The sequence below is a fragment of the Mya arenaria genome, chromosome 12 (assembly GCF_026914265.1).
Source record: "Mya arenaria isolate MELC-2E11 chromosome 12, ASM2691426v1".
NCBI lineage: Eukaryota > Metazoa > Mollusca > Bivalvia > Myida > Myidae > Mya > Mya arenaria.
In genome coordinates, this window is record NC_069133.1 from 53,407,184 (window position 1) to 53,424,478 (window position 17,295).

General features: G+C 42.3%; 2 protein-coding genes across 3 annotated transcripts in view; both read left to right on the top strand.

Moving 5' to 3' along the window:
- Nucleotides 1-17,295, top strand: part of LOC128211237 (uncharacterized) — a 71,061-nt gene that overhangs the window by 47,401 nt on the left and 6,365 nt on the right. The window lies entirely within an intron of this gene.
- LOC128210785 (serine-aspartate repeat-containing protein F-like) lies at nt 341-16,167 on the top strand. The gene is made up of 3 exons (XM_052915135.1): nt 341-374; nt 13,218-15,340; nt 16,141-16,167. The coding sequence occupies exons 1-3, from the start codon at nt 341-343 to the stop codon at nt 16,165-16,167; spliced, it is 2,184 nt and encodes a 727-aa protein (XP_052771095.1).

The window sequence follows — 17,295 nt, forward strand, 5'->3', positions numbered from 1 at the left end:
ACAGTAAGTATGGTACGGTATTATAATATACACGCGCTACCTACTGCACAGTGAGCTGCGGCACAGTAAGTATGATACGGTATTATAATATACACGCGCTACCTACTGCACGGTGAGCTGCGGCACAGTAAGTATGGTACGGTATTATAGTATACACGCGCTACCTACTACACGGTGAGCTGCGCACGGTAAGTATGGTACGGTATTATAATATACAAGCGCTACCTACTGCACGGTGAGCTGCCGCACAGTAAGTATGGTACGGTATTATAATATACACGCGCTACCTACTGCACGGTGAGCTGCGGCACAGTAATTATGGTACGGTATTATAATATACATGAGCTGCCTACTGCACGGTGAGCTGAGGCACAGTAAGTATGGTACGGTATTATAATATACACGCGCTACCTACTGCACGTTGAGCTGCGGCACAGTAAGTATGGTACGGTATTATAATATACACGCGCTACCTACTGCACAGTGAGCTGCGGCACAGTAAGTATGATACGGTATTATAATATACACGCGCTACCTACTGCACGATGAGCTGCGGCACAGTAAGTATGGTACGGTATTATAATATACACGCGCTACCTATTGTACGGTGAGCTGCGGCACAGTAAGTATGGTACGGTATTATAATATACACGCGCTACCTATTGCATGGTGAGCTGCGGCACAGTAAGTATGGTACGGTATTATAATATACACGCGCTACCTATTGCACGGTGAGCTGCAGCACAGTAAGTATGGTACGGTATTATAATATACACGCGCTACCTACTGCACGGTGAGCTGCGCACAGTAAGTATGGTACGGTATTATAATATACACGCGCTACCTACTGCACGGTGAGCTGCGCACGGTAAGTATGGTACGGTATTATAATATACACGCGCTACCTACTGCACGGTGAGCTGTGCACGGTAAGTATGGTACGGTATTATAATATGCACGCGCTACCTACTTCACGGTGAGCTGCGCAATGTGAGTATGGTACGGTTTTATAATATACACGCGCTACCTATTGCACGGTGAGCTGCGGCACAGTAAGTATGGTACGATATTATAATATACACGCGCTACCTACTGCACGGTGAGCTGCGCACGGTAAGTATGGTACGGTATTATAATATACACGCGCTACCTACTGCACGGTGAGCTGCGCACAGTAAGTATGGTACGGTATTATAATATACACGCGCTACCTACTGCACGGTGAGCTGCTTACAGTAAGTATGGTACGGTATTATAATATACACGCGCTACCTACTGCACGGTGAGCTGCGCACAGTAAGTATGGTACGGTATTATAATATACACGCGCTACCTACTGCACGGTGAGCTGGGGCACAGTAAGTATGGTACGGTATTATAGTATACACGCGCTACCTACTGCACGGTGAGCTGCGCACAGTAAGTATGGTACGGTATTATAATATACACGCGCTACCTACTGCACGGTGAGCTGCGCACAGTAAGTATGGTACGGTATTATAATATACACGCGCTACCTACTGCACGGTGAGCTGCGCACAGTAAGTATGGTACGGTATTATAATATACACGCGCTACCTACTGCACGGTGAGCTGCGCACAGTAAGTATGGTACGGTATTATAATATACACGCGCTACCTACTGCACGGTGAGCTGCTTACAGTAAGTATGGTACGGTATTATAATATACACGCGCTACCTACTGCACGGTGAGCTGCGCACAGTAAGTATGGTACGGTATTATAATATACACGCGATACCTACTGCACGGTAAGCTGCGCACAGTAAGTATGGTACGGTATTATAATATACACGCGCTACCTACTGCACTTTGAGCAAGACGCTATGGTACAAGACCTGTTACTTAAAGCAAAAATTAAGCTGAAAATTAACTAATCGATACTATGAAATAATTGGCATTTACATTTAAATATGTGTTAAAACAACTTTTTGCCCCTACTTCAAGGTGTTATTGTATAACATTGCACCAACGCATGCTTTATATTCGACACAATAGGTAAGCGTTTTTAATTATTTTACCATTTTTATGTATTTTGTGCACATAAGGTAGTTTGTGTCATAAAATCATCTGATTCTCACTTCAGTGTGTACTTCAGAATTTCTAAGATTAGCGTGAGACTGATAAGCCTCTTTGGAGTTTTGTATTTAAGGAAATGAAAGTAAAAATCAATACTTTCTATTATTCATTTACATAGAAAATATGGTTATTAAAAAGAAACATAATCCAGCAATAAGGGTATTGGTTAACAAGAAGGGATTTTATATTTGTCTCCGCCAGATTATATTGTTTAATCATATCTTATTTCAAAAAAAGGTTTAAATAACGACTCATATTTCCATACAACAATTCAAGAAGGCATTTTCCTACCTAATGGCGCACTGGACAATAAAGGAAAATATAATTATTTCATAAGAAGAGTCATGAGGGTATTTCGTGTCAATGATTATCTTGCTACAGCCTAGTTAGTGTAAAAACAGCTATCTCTTTAACAAAGTCAGCGTAGGAGGGACTTCAGAATAAATGGGTACGGGATGAAATCCGAGATCTGTTTCATATTTTGTTATTCAAGAATGTCCCTTTAGATTGTTGTAATGAGGGAAAATAAAACTTTACTAATTTTTTCCAGGACACTTCTTAAATTAATGGTAGTTCATGTAAAATAAATACAACACAAATCAATAACGCCAGTGTCAGATCTTCGTACTCCTTTCCAAGAGTTATAAAGCTAACAGGTTTTAAAACATTTTTTTGTAGAATTAAGGTACTTGCTTAAAATATTAGTTCAGCATATTTATTTGTTTTACTAAAGGTGGGTTGAGCTGAAGGCTTCTAATACAATATTTTTTATGGTGAATCCTTAATTTATATTTAATACGTAAACAAATATGAAAAGCGTTTCTTTGCATTTTTATCAGATTAAATTCAGGTTACTTTCAACCTTTTTCACTCTCATTTCTACATTTCTCATGGTAGAACTAAAAACAATAAAGCATTTCAATTGCTTCTTTTTTCATAACGATATCCATCAACATCTTTAATTCCAATGGTCGAACTCTCAGTTACTGAATTAAAAAAAAATGGTTTTATATCACATACAGTTGAACCAAGTTGGCTCGAACTCCCATGGACCAGCGAAAATACCTCGAGCCTCGGGATATTCGAGCCAAGCGGGATTGTTTACCTTCAGTTTAAAGCAATCGTTCCTTTACATCTAGTTCGAGCAAACGAGGAATTCGAGCCGAACGAGTTTGAGCCATCGGGGTTCGACTGTATGTCAAGTATTCAATAGTAGTGGGCAAAACTGCATCAGACCGTTCATATTGTATGAACGCAAATAACATGACGCAATCCTTACATTCATATAGTTCTCTTTTTGTTTTCGTTGCTTTAAAAATAAGATATACATATGTAAGATAAACGCAATTTGGGAATACTAGATCTCCCGGCGGAAACCAAATGCCGAGCTTCCCATGTGATCTGGTCGGAAATCTTATCCAGGAAGAATAGCGATTGATTTGGAACTATAATTATACAAAGGAATCCCACAAAAATTTGGTTATCAAAAAAGAAAAAAAGAGGAAGTCTGACAGTCAGTTAATTAGAATGATGAACCGCAGTTTTGGTATTTAATGCGAAAAAGAAATTGGTCAGATATAATGGGAGATATACGTTGTTGCGTGCGTTGTTGACTGGGGCTTACTCAAAATGCGAAGTGGCAAATCAAGTTCCATTATGCACGTTGTGTTTGCATTTTTGAGTGGACCAATGACAATGGAGGATTTTTTAATTGTCTGTTCAATTATTTAACGAAAATCGATTCTGACGAATGCACAAAAATAGTTTTGAAGGGTATATCTCAGTCAGTCTTTTTTTCACGAAGGCTAATTTTCAAACTAGTGACATTAGTAAAAATTATCATATATTCAGTGTTTGCATTTTATGTGGGCCAATGAATATCGTCGATTTTTCAAATTTTCGTTTTGTTCGAATGATGTAGACCGGTACATTTGTATGATGTAGATCGGTACATTTGTATGATGTAGATCGGTACATTTGTATGATGTAGATTGGTTCATTTGTATGATGTAGATCGGTTCATTTGTATGATGTAGATCGGTTCATTTGTTTGATGTAGATCGATTCTGACGAATGTACCAATAATCACCAAATAAGTTAGAGTCAAATTTTGACGATCTACAAAAAAATGAGCGGGTTGCCTCTGTGGCCGAGATAGGCCCGCTATATTTTTTGTAGATCGCCGAAATTGAACTTTCACATACACTTATGATTTTTTTAACAAACGACATCTTAATTTGTTTAGATCTTTTTATAATATTTACTATTTTCCTAAAATAACATCTTTTATAACATGTTTTGTTTAATATTGTTTTCAATCGATGGCTAGTTTAATGCAAAGAATCTAAAAAAAAATCATGTTGTGGATAGTTTCTGGTTTGCTGAAAGATAGTAACGAAACTAAATGTGTCACTCTATTACTGTCACGTATTTTACATCTTATAGTGTCAAGTTACAAGACATACGGTGTTGGTGAATGCTCCTTGATAAATATGCTACGAATTAGTTTAAATTTCATATCAATGTCTTTTATACAAAAAATAACTTTCATTCACACTTGTAGTATTTGCGTTTGGGCTTTTCCAATGTTAAGCATAGTTAAACGCTTTCCCCATGTAAAGCTGCGGTTAAGCACGCTAGTTTACTATTTAAAGCGGCCTTTAGTCAGCGAATTTTCCAATACTATCGCTATACCCACATTGCTTACAATCCGATGTATAGTTTCATGGTTTCGATATAAATGACAAGGAGAATGCGATTGGTGGACAGCTTGGTTCCCACGCTATCTAGGTCAACGTGTCTTAGCTTCATGAATCACATACCAGAATATCGAAAGTCCTTGACAAATTCAATAGCTATTCAAATACTATCAAATTGCGGCATGCGTGGGAGTTTAAAATATCATCGGTAGACCTTGGTTATGATAACGAAACTGTCCTTATATTCACAGTTGTTTGCGCAACTCTGAGGTTTAAATCACTTTATTCCCGGTTTAAGATTTAACAAGGAAGTAAAATATTCCGTTCATATCATATTAGGTTGATAAATAAACAGCCAAGGTGATGGAGGGTTCCCGATAATCTAAATACTCCACACAGGAATCCTCAATAAATATGTTCTTTTATCAACAGTGTTTTAATTGGAATACCGTCGTAGATGATGTAGATTGAAGTTTAACCTTATATAATTACAGTAATGCCAAGGTACTATTGGGAATGTAGGTAGTAGTCATACTATCAAATTTCCCATCACTTATTTATGTTTATGTACTTCCATATTATATCATATTACTGACAGTTCCATGGTGCTAACCCCAATGTTTATCACTATTTTATGCGTTTTAATGTATGGTCCGACCATGTTTTGTATGGTGTGTTGTTAGTCCATGTTTTGTATGGTGTGTGGTCTGTCCATGTTTTGTATGGTGTGTGGTCCGACCATGTTTTGTATGACGTGTGGTCTGTCCATGTTTTGTATGGCGTGTGGTCTGTCCATGTTTTGTATGGTGTATTGTTAGTCCATGTTTTGTATGTTGTATGGTCTGGCCATGTTTTGTATGGGGTGTAGTCTGTCCATGTTTTGTATGGTGTGTGGTCTGTCCATGTTTTGTATGATGTGAGGTCTGTCCAGGTTTTGTATGGTGTGAGGTCTGTCCGGATTTTGTATTTTATGCGGTCTGTCAAGGTTTGTATGATGTGTGGTCTATCAAGGTTTTGTATGGTGTGTGGTCTATCAAGGTTTTTTTATGATGTGTGGTCTATCAAGGTTTTTTATGATGTGTGGTTTGTCCAGGTTTTGTATGGCGTGTGATCTATCAAGGTTTTTTATGATGTGTGGTTTGTCCAGGTTTTGTATGGTGTGTGGTCTATCAAGGTTTTTTATGATGTGTGGTCTATCAAGGTTTTTTATGTTATGTGGTCTGTCCAGGTTTTGTATGGTGTGTGGTCTGTCCAGGTTTTGTATGATGTGTGGTCTATCAAGGTTTTTTATGATGTGTGGTTTGTCCAGGTTTTGTATGGCGTGTGTTCTGTCAAGGTTTTGTATGATTTGTGGTCTATCAAGGTTTTGTATGATGTGAGGTCTGTCCTGGTTTTGTATGTTCTGTGGTCTGTCCAGGTTTTGTATGGTGTGTGGTCTGTCAAGGTTTTGTATGTTATGTAGTCTGTCCTGGTTTTGTATGGTGTGTGGTCTGTCCAGGACTTGTATGGTGTGTGGTCTATCAAGGTTTTGTATGGAGTTTGGTCTGTCAAGGTTTTGTATGGTGTGCGATCTGACCAGGATTTGTATGGTGTGTGGTCTGTTAAGGTTTTGTATGGTGTGTGGTCTGTCGAGGTTTTGTATGGTGTGTGGTCTGTCAAGGTTTTGTATGGAGTGTGGTCTGTCAAGGTTTTGTATGGTGTGCGGTCTGTCCAGGATTTGTATGGTGTGTGGTCTGTCCAGGTTTTGTATGGTGTGTGGTCTGTCCAGGTTTTGTATGGTGTGTGGTCTGTCCAGGTTTTGTATGGCGTGTGGTCTGTCAAGGTTTTGTATGGTGTGTGGTCTATCAAGGTTTTGTATGGCGTGTGGTCTGTCCTGGTTTCTTATGGTGTGTGGTCTGTCAAGGTTTTGTATGTTGTGTGGTCTGTCAAGGTTTTGTATGATGTGTGGTTTGTCCAGGTTTTGTATGGAGTGTGGTCTGTCAAGGTTTTGTATGGCGTGTGGTCTGTCAAGGTTTTGTATGGGTTGTGGTCTGTTAAGGTTTTGTATGGTATGTGGTCTGTCCAGGATTTGTATGGTGTGTGGTCTGTGTATGTATTTATTTTGTGTCTCTCTTTAAGAGTCTTGAAGGTCTTCGATAAACTGGGTCTTTTTTAAGGTTTGACAGTGCATGTAACATTTCTTTTGAGTCTATATATCATTTGTATAAGACATAGATAGTAAGATACTTATGTCTGGTTTATTGTTATGTCTGTTATTTTGTAGCGTTATCATGTGCGGTGTCTGTTATCTTGTAGCGTTATCATGTGCGGTGTCTGTTATCTTGTAGCGTTATTATATGAGGCGTTTATTATCTTGTAGCGTTTTCATGTGCGATGTCTGTTATCTTGTAGCGGTATCATGTGCGGGGTTTGTTATCTTGTAGCCTTATCATGTGCGATGTTTGTTATCTTGTAGCGTAATCGTGTGTAGTGTTTGTTATATTGTAGCGTTATCATGTGCGGTGTTTGCTGTCTTGTAGCGTTATCATGTGTGGTGTTTGCGATCTTGTAGCGTTATCATGTGCGATGTCTGCTATCTTGTTACGTTATCATGTGCGGGGTTTGTTATCTTGTAACGTTATCATGTGCGATGTTTGTCGTCTTGCAGCGTAATCATGTGTGGTGTTTGTTTTCTTGTAGCGTTATCATGTATGGTGTTTGTTGTCTTATAGCGTTATGATGAGAGGTGTTGGTTATCTTGAAGCGTTATCATGGGCGGTGTTTGTTATCTTGTAGCGTTGTCATGTGCGGTGTTTGTTATCTTGTAGCGTAATCATGTGCGGTGTCTGTTATCTTGTAGCGTAATCATGTGCGGTGTTTGTTATCTTGTAGCGTAATCATGTGCGATGTTTGTTGTCTTGTAGCGTTATCATGTGCGGTGTATGTTATCTTGTAGCGTAATCATGTGCGGTGTTTGTCATCTTGTAGCGTTATCAAGTGCGTTGTTTGTTGTCTTGTAGCGTTATCATGTGCGGTGTTTGTTATCTTGTGGCGTTATTATGTGCGGTGTTTGTTTTCTTGTAGCGTTATCATGCGTGATGTTTGTTATCTTGTAGCGTTATCATATGAGGTGTTTGTTATTTTGTAGCGTAATCATGTGCGGTGTTTGTTATCTTGTAACGTTTTCATGTGCGGTGTTTGTTGTCTTGTAGCGTTATGATAAGCGGTGTTTGTTATCTTGTAGCCCAATCATGTGCGGTGTTTGTTGTCTTGTAGAGTAATCATATTCGGTGTCTGTTATCTTGTAGCGATATCATGTGCGGTGTTTTTATCTTGAAGCGTAGTCATATGCGGTGTTAGTGATCTTGTAGCGTTATCATACAATAATGCGGTGTTTGTTATCTGTTATCATGTACGATGTTTGTTATATTGTAGCGTTATCATGAGCGATGATTTTTGTCATGTAGCGTTATCATATGTGGTATTTGTTATCTTGTAGGGTAATCATATGCGGAGTTAGTTATTTTGTAGCTTTATCATATGCGGTGTTGGTTATCCGTTATCTCATGCGGTCGTTGTTATGTTAAGCGTTTTCATGTGCGATGAGTGTCATCTTGTAGCGTTATCATACGTTGTGTGTTCCTTGTATCTGTGATGCCTCAACTTGGTACCTAGTAACTGGGTGTTGGTAGCGTTGTGTGTTCCTTGTATCTGTGATGCCTCAACTTGGTACCTAGTAACTGGGTGTTGGCAGCGTTGTGTGTTCCTTGTATCTGGGATGTCTCAACTTGGTACCTAGAAACTGGGTGTTGGTAGCGTTGTGTGTTCCTTGTATCTGTGATGCCTCAACTTTGTTCCTAGAAACTGGGTGTTGTTAGCGTTGTGTGTTCCTTGTATCTGTGATGCCTCAACTTTGTTCCTAGAAACTGGGTGTTGTTAGCGTTGTGTGTACCTTGTATCTGGGATGCCTCAACTTGGTACCTAGAAACTGGGTGTTGGTAGCGTTGTGCGTTCCTTGTATCTGGGATGCCTCAACTTGGTACCTAGAAACTGGGTGTTGGTAGCGTTGTGCGTTCCTTGTATCTGGGATGCCTCAACTTGGTACCTAGAAACTGGGTGTTGGAAGCGTTGTGTGTTCCGTGAGCCTGTAATGCCTCAACTTGGTACCTAGAAACTGGGTGTTGGTAGCGTTGTGTGTTCCTTGTATCTGTGATGCCTCAACTTGGTACCTAGAAACTGGGTGTTGGTAGCGTTGTGTGTTCCGTGAGACTGTGATACCTCAACTTGGTACCTAGAAACTGGGTGTTGGTAGCGTTGTTTGTTTCTTGTATCTGTGATGCCTCAGCTTTGTACCTAGAAATTGGGTGTTGGTAGCGTTGCGTGTTCCTTGTATCTGTGATGCCACAACATTGTACCTAGAAACTGGGTGTTGTTAGCGTTGTTTTTTTCCATGTGTCTGTGGTGTCTCAACATTGTACCTAGAAACTGGGTGTTGGTAGCGTTGTGTGTACCTTGTATCTGTGAAGCCTCAACTTGGTACCTAGAAACTGGGTGTTGATAGCGTTGTGTGTTCCTTGTATCTGTGTTGCCTCAACATTGTACTTAGAAACTGGATGTTGGTAGCGTTGTGTGTTCCTTGTGTCTGTGATTCCTAAACTTGGTACCTAGAAACTGGGTGTTGGCAGCGTTGTCGGTTCCATGTGTCTGTTATGTCTCAACTTGGTACATAGAAACTGGGTGTTGGTAGCATTGTGTGTTCCGTGTGTCTGTGGTGTCTCAACTTTGTACCTAGAAACTGGGTGTTGGTAGCATTGTGTGTTCCAGCGTTGTGTGTTCCTTGAATCTGTGATGCCTCAAATTGGTACCTAGAAACTGGATGTTGGCAGCGTTGTGTGTTCCTTGTATCTGTGATGCCTCAACTTGGTACCTAGTAACTGGGTGTTGGTAGCGTTGTGTGTTTCGTGTGTCTGTTATGTCTCAATTTGGTACATAGAAACTGGGTGTTGTCAGCGTTGTCGGTTCCGTGTGTCTGTGGTGTCTCAACATTGTACCTAGTAACTGGAAGTTGGTAGCGTTGTGTGTTCCTTGTATCTGTGATTCCTAAACTTGGTACCTAGAAACTGGGTGTTGGCAGCGTTGTCGGTTCCGTGTGTCTGTTATGTCTCAACTTTGTACTTAGAAACTGGGTGTTGGTAGCGTTGTCGGTTCCGTGTGTCTGTTATATCTCAACTTGGTACATAGAAACTGGATGTTGGCAGCGTTGTGTGTTCCTTGTATCTGTGATGCCTCAACTTGGTACCTAGTAACTGGGTGTTGGTAGCGTTGTGTGTTCCGTGTATCTGTGATGCCTCAACTTGGTACCTAGTAACTGGGTGTTGGCAGCGTTGTCGGTTCCGTGTGTCTGTTATGTCTCAACTTGGTACATAGAAACTGGGTGTTGGCAGCGTTGTCGGTTCCGTGTGTCTGTTATGTCTCAACTTTGAACCTAGAAACTGGGTGTTGGTAGCGTTGTCGGTTCCGTGTGTCTGTTATTACTCAACTTGGTACCTAGTAACTGGGTGTTGGTAGCGTTGTGTGTTCCTTGTATCTGTGATGCCTCAACTTGGTACCTAGTAACTGGGTGTTGGTAGCGTTGTCGGTTCCGTGTGTCTGTTATTTCTCAACTTGGTACATAGAAACTGGGTGTTGGCAGCGTTGTCGGTTCCGTGTGTCTGTTATGTCTCAACTTGGTACCTAGTAACTGGTTGTTGGCAGCGTTGTGTGTTCCGTGTGTCTGTGATGCCTCAACTTGGTACCTAGAAACTGGGTGTTGGTAGCGTTGTCGGTTCCGTGTGTCTGTTATGTCTCAACTTGGTACCTAGAAACTGGGTGTTGGTAGCGTTGTCGGTTCCGTGTGTCTGTTATGTCTCAACTTGGTACATAGAAACTGGGTGTTGGCAGCGTTGTCGGTTCCGTGTGTCTGCTATGTCTCAACTTGGTACATAGAAACTGGGTGTTGGCAGCGTTGTCGGTTCCGTGTGTCTGTTATGTCTCAACTTGGTACATAGAAACTGGGTGTTGGCAGCGTTGTCGGTTCCGTGTATCTGTTATGTCTCAACTTGGTACCTAGTAACTGGGTGTTGGTAGCGTTGTGTATTCCTTGTATCTGTGATGCCTCAACTTGGTACCTAGTAACTGGGTGTTGGTAGCGTTGTCGGTTCCGTGTGTCTGTTATTTCTCAACTTGGTACCTAGAAACTGGGTGTTGGCAGCGTTGTCGGTTCCGTGTGTCTGTTATGTCTCAACTTTACACCTAGAAACTGGGTGTTGGTAGCGTTGTCGGTTCCGTGTGTCTGTTATTTCTCAACTTGGTACCTAGAAACTGGGTGTTGGCAGCGTTGTCGGTTCCGTGTGTCTGTTATTTCTCAACTTGGTACCTAGAAACTGGGTGTTGGCAGCGTTGTCGGTTCCGTGTGTCTGTTATGTCTCAACTTGGTACATAGAAACTGGGTGTTGGCAGCGTTGTCGGTTCCGTGTGTCTGTTATTTCTCAACTTGGTACCTAGAAACTGGGTGTTGGTAGCGTTGTCGGTTCCGTGTGTCTGTTATTTTTCAACTTGGTACCTAGAAACTGGGTGTTGGCAGCGTTGTCGGTTCCGTGTGTCTGTTATGTCTCAACTTGGTACATAGAAACTGGGTGTTGGCAGCGTTGTCGGTTCCTTGTGTCTGTTATTTCTCAACTTGGTACCTAGAAACTGGGTGTTGGCAGCGTTGTCGGTTCCGTGTGTCTGTTATGTCTCAACTTTGAACCTAGAAACTGGGTGTTGGTAGCGTTGTGTGTTCCTTGTATCTGTGATGCCTCAACTTGGTACCTAGAAACTGGGTGTTGGCAGCGTTGTCGGTTCCGTGTGTCTGTTATGTCTCAACTTGGTACATAGAAACTGGGTGTTGGTAGCGTTGTCGGTTCCGTGTGTCTGTTATTTCTCAACTTGGTACCTAGAAACTGGGTGTTGGCAGCGTTGTTGGTTCCGTGTGTCTGTTATTTCTCAACTTGGTACCTAGAAACTGGGTGTTGGCAGCGTTGTCAGTTCCGTGTGTCTGTTATGTCTCAACTTGGTACCTAGAAACTGATTGTTGGCAGCGTTGTGTGTTCCGTGTGTCTGTGATGCCTCAACTTGGTACCTAGAAACTGGGTGTTGGTAGCGTTGTCGGTTCCGTGTGTCTGTTATGTCTCAACTTGGTACCTAGAAACTGAGTGTTGGTAGCGTTGTGTGTTCCGTGTGTCTGTGATGCCTCAACTTGGTACCTAGTAACTGGGTGTTGGTAGCGTTGTGTGTTCCGTGTGTCTGTGATGCCTCAACTTGGTACCTAGTAACTGGGTGTTGGTAGCGTTGTGTGTTCCTTGTATCTGTGATGCCTCAACTTGGTACCTAGTAACTGGGTGTTGGTAGCGTTGTGAGTTCCGTGTTTCTGTGATGCCTCAACTTGGTACCTAGAAACTGGTTGTTGGTAGCGTTGTGTGTTCCGTGTGTCTGTGATGCCTCAACTTGGTACCTAGAAACTGGGTGTTGGTAGCGTTGTGCGTTCCCTGTGTCTGTGATGCCTCAACTTTGTACCTAGAAACTGGGTGTTGGTAGCGTTGTTTGTTTCTTGTATCTGTGATGCCGCAACTTGGTACCTAGAAACTGGGTGTTGGTAGCGTTGTGTGTTCCGTGTATCTGTGATGCCTGAACATTGTACCTAGAAACTGGGTGTTGGTAGCGTTGTGTGTTCCGTGTATCTGTGTGCCTCAACTTTCTACCTAGAAACTGGGTGTTGGTAGCGTTGTGTGTTCCGTGTGTCTGTGATGCCTCAACTTGGTACTTCTAAACAGAGTTTTCGCTATATTGTATATCCAGTGCTTGTCTTGATTATTTCCATTGTATTTAATTTTTTAGTCCACTGTAATATTTGCAAATTTATAAGTGCTTTCTGGCAATGTCACTTCCAAAATTCAATTTTCCGGGACCGAAATCCACACAACATACAAACAAAACAGACAGCTACTGACCGAAATCCACCCAACGTAGACACAAAACAGACAGCTACTGATCGTGATTCTCACAACGTACAAACAACACCGACAGACACTGTCCGAGATTCTCACAACGTACGAACAACACCGACAGACACTGACCGCGCTCCTTACAACGTACGAACAACACCGACAGACACTGACCGAAATTCTCACCAACGTACGAACAACACCGACAGACACTGACCGAAATTCTCACAACGTACAAACAACACCGACAGACACTGACCGCGATCCTTACAACGTACGAACAACACCGACATGCACTGACCGCGCTCCTTACAACGTTCGAACAACACCGACAGGCACTGACCGCGATCCTTTCAACGTTCGAACAACACCGACAGGCACTGACCGCGATCCTTACAACGTTTAAACAACACCGACAGGCACTGACCGCGATCCTTACAACGTACGAACAACACCGACATACACTGACCGCGATCCTTACAACGTACGAACAACACCGACAGACACTGACCGCGATCGTTACAACGTACAAACAACACCGACAGACACTGACCGCGCTCCTTACAACGTACGAACAACATCGACAGACACAGACCGCGATCGTTACAACGTACAAACAACACCGACAGACACTGACCGCGCTCCTTACAACGTACGAACAACACCGACAGACACTGACCGCGATCGTTACAACGTACAAACAACACCGACAGACACTGACCGCGCTCCTTACAACGTACGAACAACACCGACAGGCACTGACCGCGATCCTTTCAACGTTCGAACAACACCGACAGACACTGACCGCGATCGTTACAACGTACAAACAACACCGACAGACACTGACCGCGCTCCTTACAACGTACGAACAACACCGACAGACACAGACCGCGATCGTTACAACGTACGAACAACACCGACAGACACTGACCGCGTTCCTTACAACGTACGAACAACACCGACAGACACTGACCGCGTTCCTTACAACGTACGAACAACACCGACAGACACAGACCGCGATCGTTACAACGTACGAACAACACCGACAGACACTGACCGCGCTCCTTACAACGTACGAACAACACCGACAGACACAGACCGCGATCGTTACAACGTACGAACAACACCGACAGACACTGACCGCGATCCTTACAACGTACAAACAACACCGACAGACACTGACCGCGATCCTTACAACGTACAAACAACACCGACAGACACTGACCGCGATCCTTACAACGTACGAACAACACCGACAGACACTGACCGCGATCCTTACAACGTACGAACAACACCGACAGGCACTGACCGCGATCCTTACAACGTACGAACAACACCGACAGACACTGACCGCGATCCTTACAACGTACGAACAACACCGACAGACACTGACCGCGATCCTTACAACGTACGAACAACACCGACAGGCACTGACCGCGATCGTTACAACGTACGAACAACACCGACATACACTGACCGCGATCCTTACAACGTACGAACAACACCGACAGACACAGACCGCGATCCTTACAACGTACGAACAACACCGACAGGCACTGACCGCGATCGTTACAACGTACGAACAACACCGACAGACACTGACCGCGATCGTTACAACGTACGAACAACACCGACAGACACTGACCGCGATCCTTACAACGTACGAACAACACCGACAGGCACTGACCGCGATCCTTACAACGTACAAACAAGACAAACAGACACTGACCGTGATCCTTACAACGTACGAACAACACCGACAGGCACTGACCGCGATCGTTACAACGTACGAACAACACCGACATACACTGACCGCGATCCTTACAACGTACGAACAACACCGACAGACACAGACCGCGATCCTTACAACGTACGAACAACACTGACAGGCACTGACCGCGATCCTTACAACGTACGAACAACACCGACAGACACTGACCGCGATCGTTACAACGTACGAACAACACCGACAGACACAGACCGCGATCGTTACAACGTACGAACAACACCGACAGGCACTGACCGCGATCCTTACAACGTACGAACAACACCGACAGGCACTGACCGCGATCGTTACAACGTACGAACAACACCGACAGACACTGACCGCGATCCTTACAACGTACGAACAACACCGACAGGCACTGACCGCGATCCTTACAACGTACAAACAAGACAAACAGACACTGACCGTGATCCTTACAACGTACGAACAACACCGACAGACACTGACCGCGATCCTTACAACGTACGAACAACACCGACATACACTGACCGCGATCGTTACAACGTACGAACAACACCGACAGACACTGACCGCGATCCTTACAACGTACGAACAACACCGACAGACACTGACCGCGATCCTTACAACGTACGAACAACACCGACAGGCACTGACCGCGATCGTTACAACGTACGAACAACACCGACATACACTGACCGCGATCCTTACAACGTACGAACAACACCGACAGACACTGACCGTGATCCTTACAACGTACGAACAACACCGACAGACACTGACCGCGATCCTTACAACGTACAAACAAGACAGACAGGCCACATATTAGTCAAAATATCTTTATCGATAATTGTTGGAATCGCCGCCTTTGCCCGGTCCGGGCAATCGATGCTCACTGGGGGTTCTCGTTCTCACTCTTGTCCAAACAATTTTCAACAAACATTCTTTTCATTGTTTCAGATGAACAGGAAAATGAAAAGTTCCACTTATTTAAAACTATCTTTTTATTCAACATAAAAATAGCAAAAACATAACATGTATAAACATAAAAGAAATGCAAAGGAATTATAATTAGTTTAAATTGGTACTTAAATGCATAAACTAGGTTGAGAACACATTTGATGTCTACATATTTAACAGTAAAACGTTGCAATAAACAACATGGAATGTATTTATATGGAATAACAAATCACAACATGACAGTATTGATCACTACTTGTAATACTATTATTTTTTTTTAAATCAAAGCAAAAAAACCAAACAAAAACAACAACACATTTATCACATCCAATGACTAATTGAAATGACTGATGGAAAACACACACACACGCGCGCGCGCGCGCGCGCGCACGCACGCACAGATTTCTACACAAACTCTTATTCAATGATCACAAAATAAAAGTGTAAATAGTACGAATAATGTTACAGCTGTGTACTAGGACGGGTATTTGTATATGAAGACATACGGCAAGAGAACCATATTGATGATCAGTTTAAAAATACTGAGCAAACAATCACATCAAAACTGTTTCCTGAGAGACCTGGAATGTTGTATTGCACGAAATGTTTATGATTTATCTAATCATTGTCAATTTCAGTTCTCATGGAAAATTCACAACACTTGAATTGAGGTTCAAAAACATAGCACACAATTATTGTAATTTTAAGCTGATTAAGTCGATTTATTCATATTCACGTTTTTATTGTTTTCTTTTTTTCCTCCTTTGCATTTACGTTTACATTGACGTTTTACTTGTCCTTTCAACTGCTTGCACTTCTTCATACATTTCCGGCGAAGCTTTCTCTTGTTCCGGTTCTCGTTTTTGCCCCTGGCCCTTCTCCTTCCCCCTGCCTTTGCCTCTCCGTCCGAACATTGAAGTCTTGAGCCCTCGGCACAGCCGGTTAACAAGCAGTTTTGGGACATTATTGCAAGTTTATCGAAAGTATCGCCGGTCTTGTTCAGTATTTCCAATGTATGTGTCATTATCCTCAATGCATATTCGTGCCTCTCAACGTTAACGTACAAGTCTATTTTCCGTTGACATTTACATAACTTCTTGTTTATCCGCCTGACACCCATTACGGTCATCAAGTCGTAAAGCTTGCACAATAATCTTTGTATATGCGTGTCTAGCTTTGTCACCGTCCTTGACACACTTTTCTGGAACTCTACGTCCGATTGCAAAATGAGGTTGGGGACCAGATCTAGATGGCCTGCCATTAATAACACGGTTGCGTACATCTTGTGAAGCTCCGTTTCCTGTAATTTAAAACATTGGAACTTTTATCACTTGTTTGGATAAGATTTGAATACTTGTTTTTACTACAAATTTATACATCAAATATAATTAATTTATAATGTCTTAGAAGATATATCGTAAAAGCATAAGCACAAAACATACTTTTATACTTCATAAGATTTTGCAGAACAAACATTGCAATTAGTTTTCATTATTATTGTCGTCCGAATTACAAGGTTTAATAGTACTAGTACTTAGAACTAATATAATCGATCAGGACCGAAATCTACAGAAATAAATCAATGTATTACCACGAGTGAGCCTCGCCGGATATGCTTCCTTGAACATGGCAAATTATCTACGTCATCAAGCACTCGTATATCCAAAGGATTAAATCGGATATCTCCATTGACCTGCCCGTGCTGTAACAAATGACAATACATAAATTATTTTACATAGATAAACAATTGTTTTTACAAATATTGTGAAACATTGTTATAACAGTGTGTTGTA

Excerpts from the sequence above, each read along its gene's own strand:
- LOC128210785 (XM_052915135.1), top strand. The coding sequence starts at position 341 with ATGAGCTGCCTACTGCACGGTGAGCTGAGGCACA. Across the intron at positions 375-13,217 it reads GCACGGTGAGCTGAGGCACA|GCACTGACCGCGATCCTTAC; the intron begins GTAAGTATGGTA and ends CAACACCGACAG. Across the intron at positions 15,341-16,140 it reads CTGACCGCGATCCTTACAAC|TTCTCATGGAAAATTCACAA; the intron begins GTACAAACAAGA and ends TGTCAATTTCAG.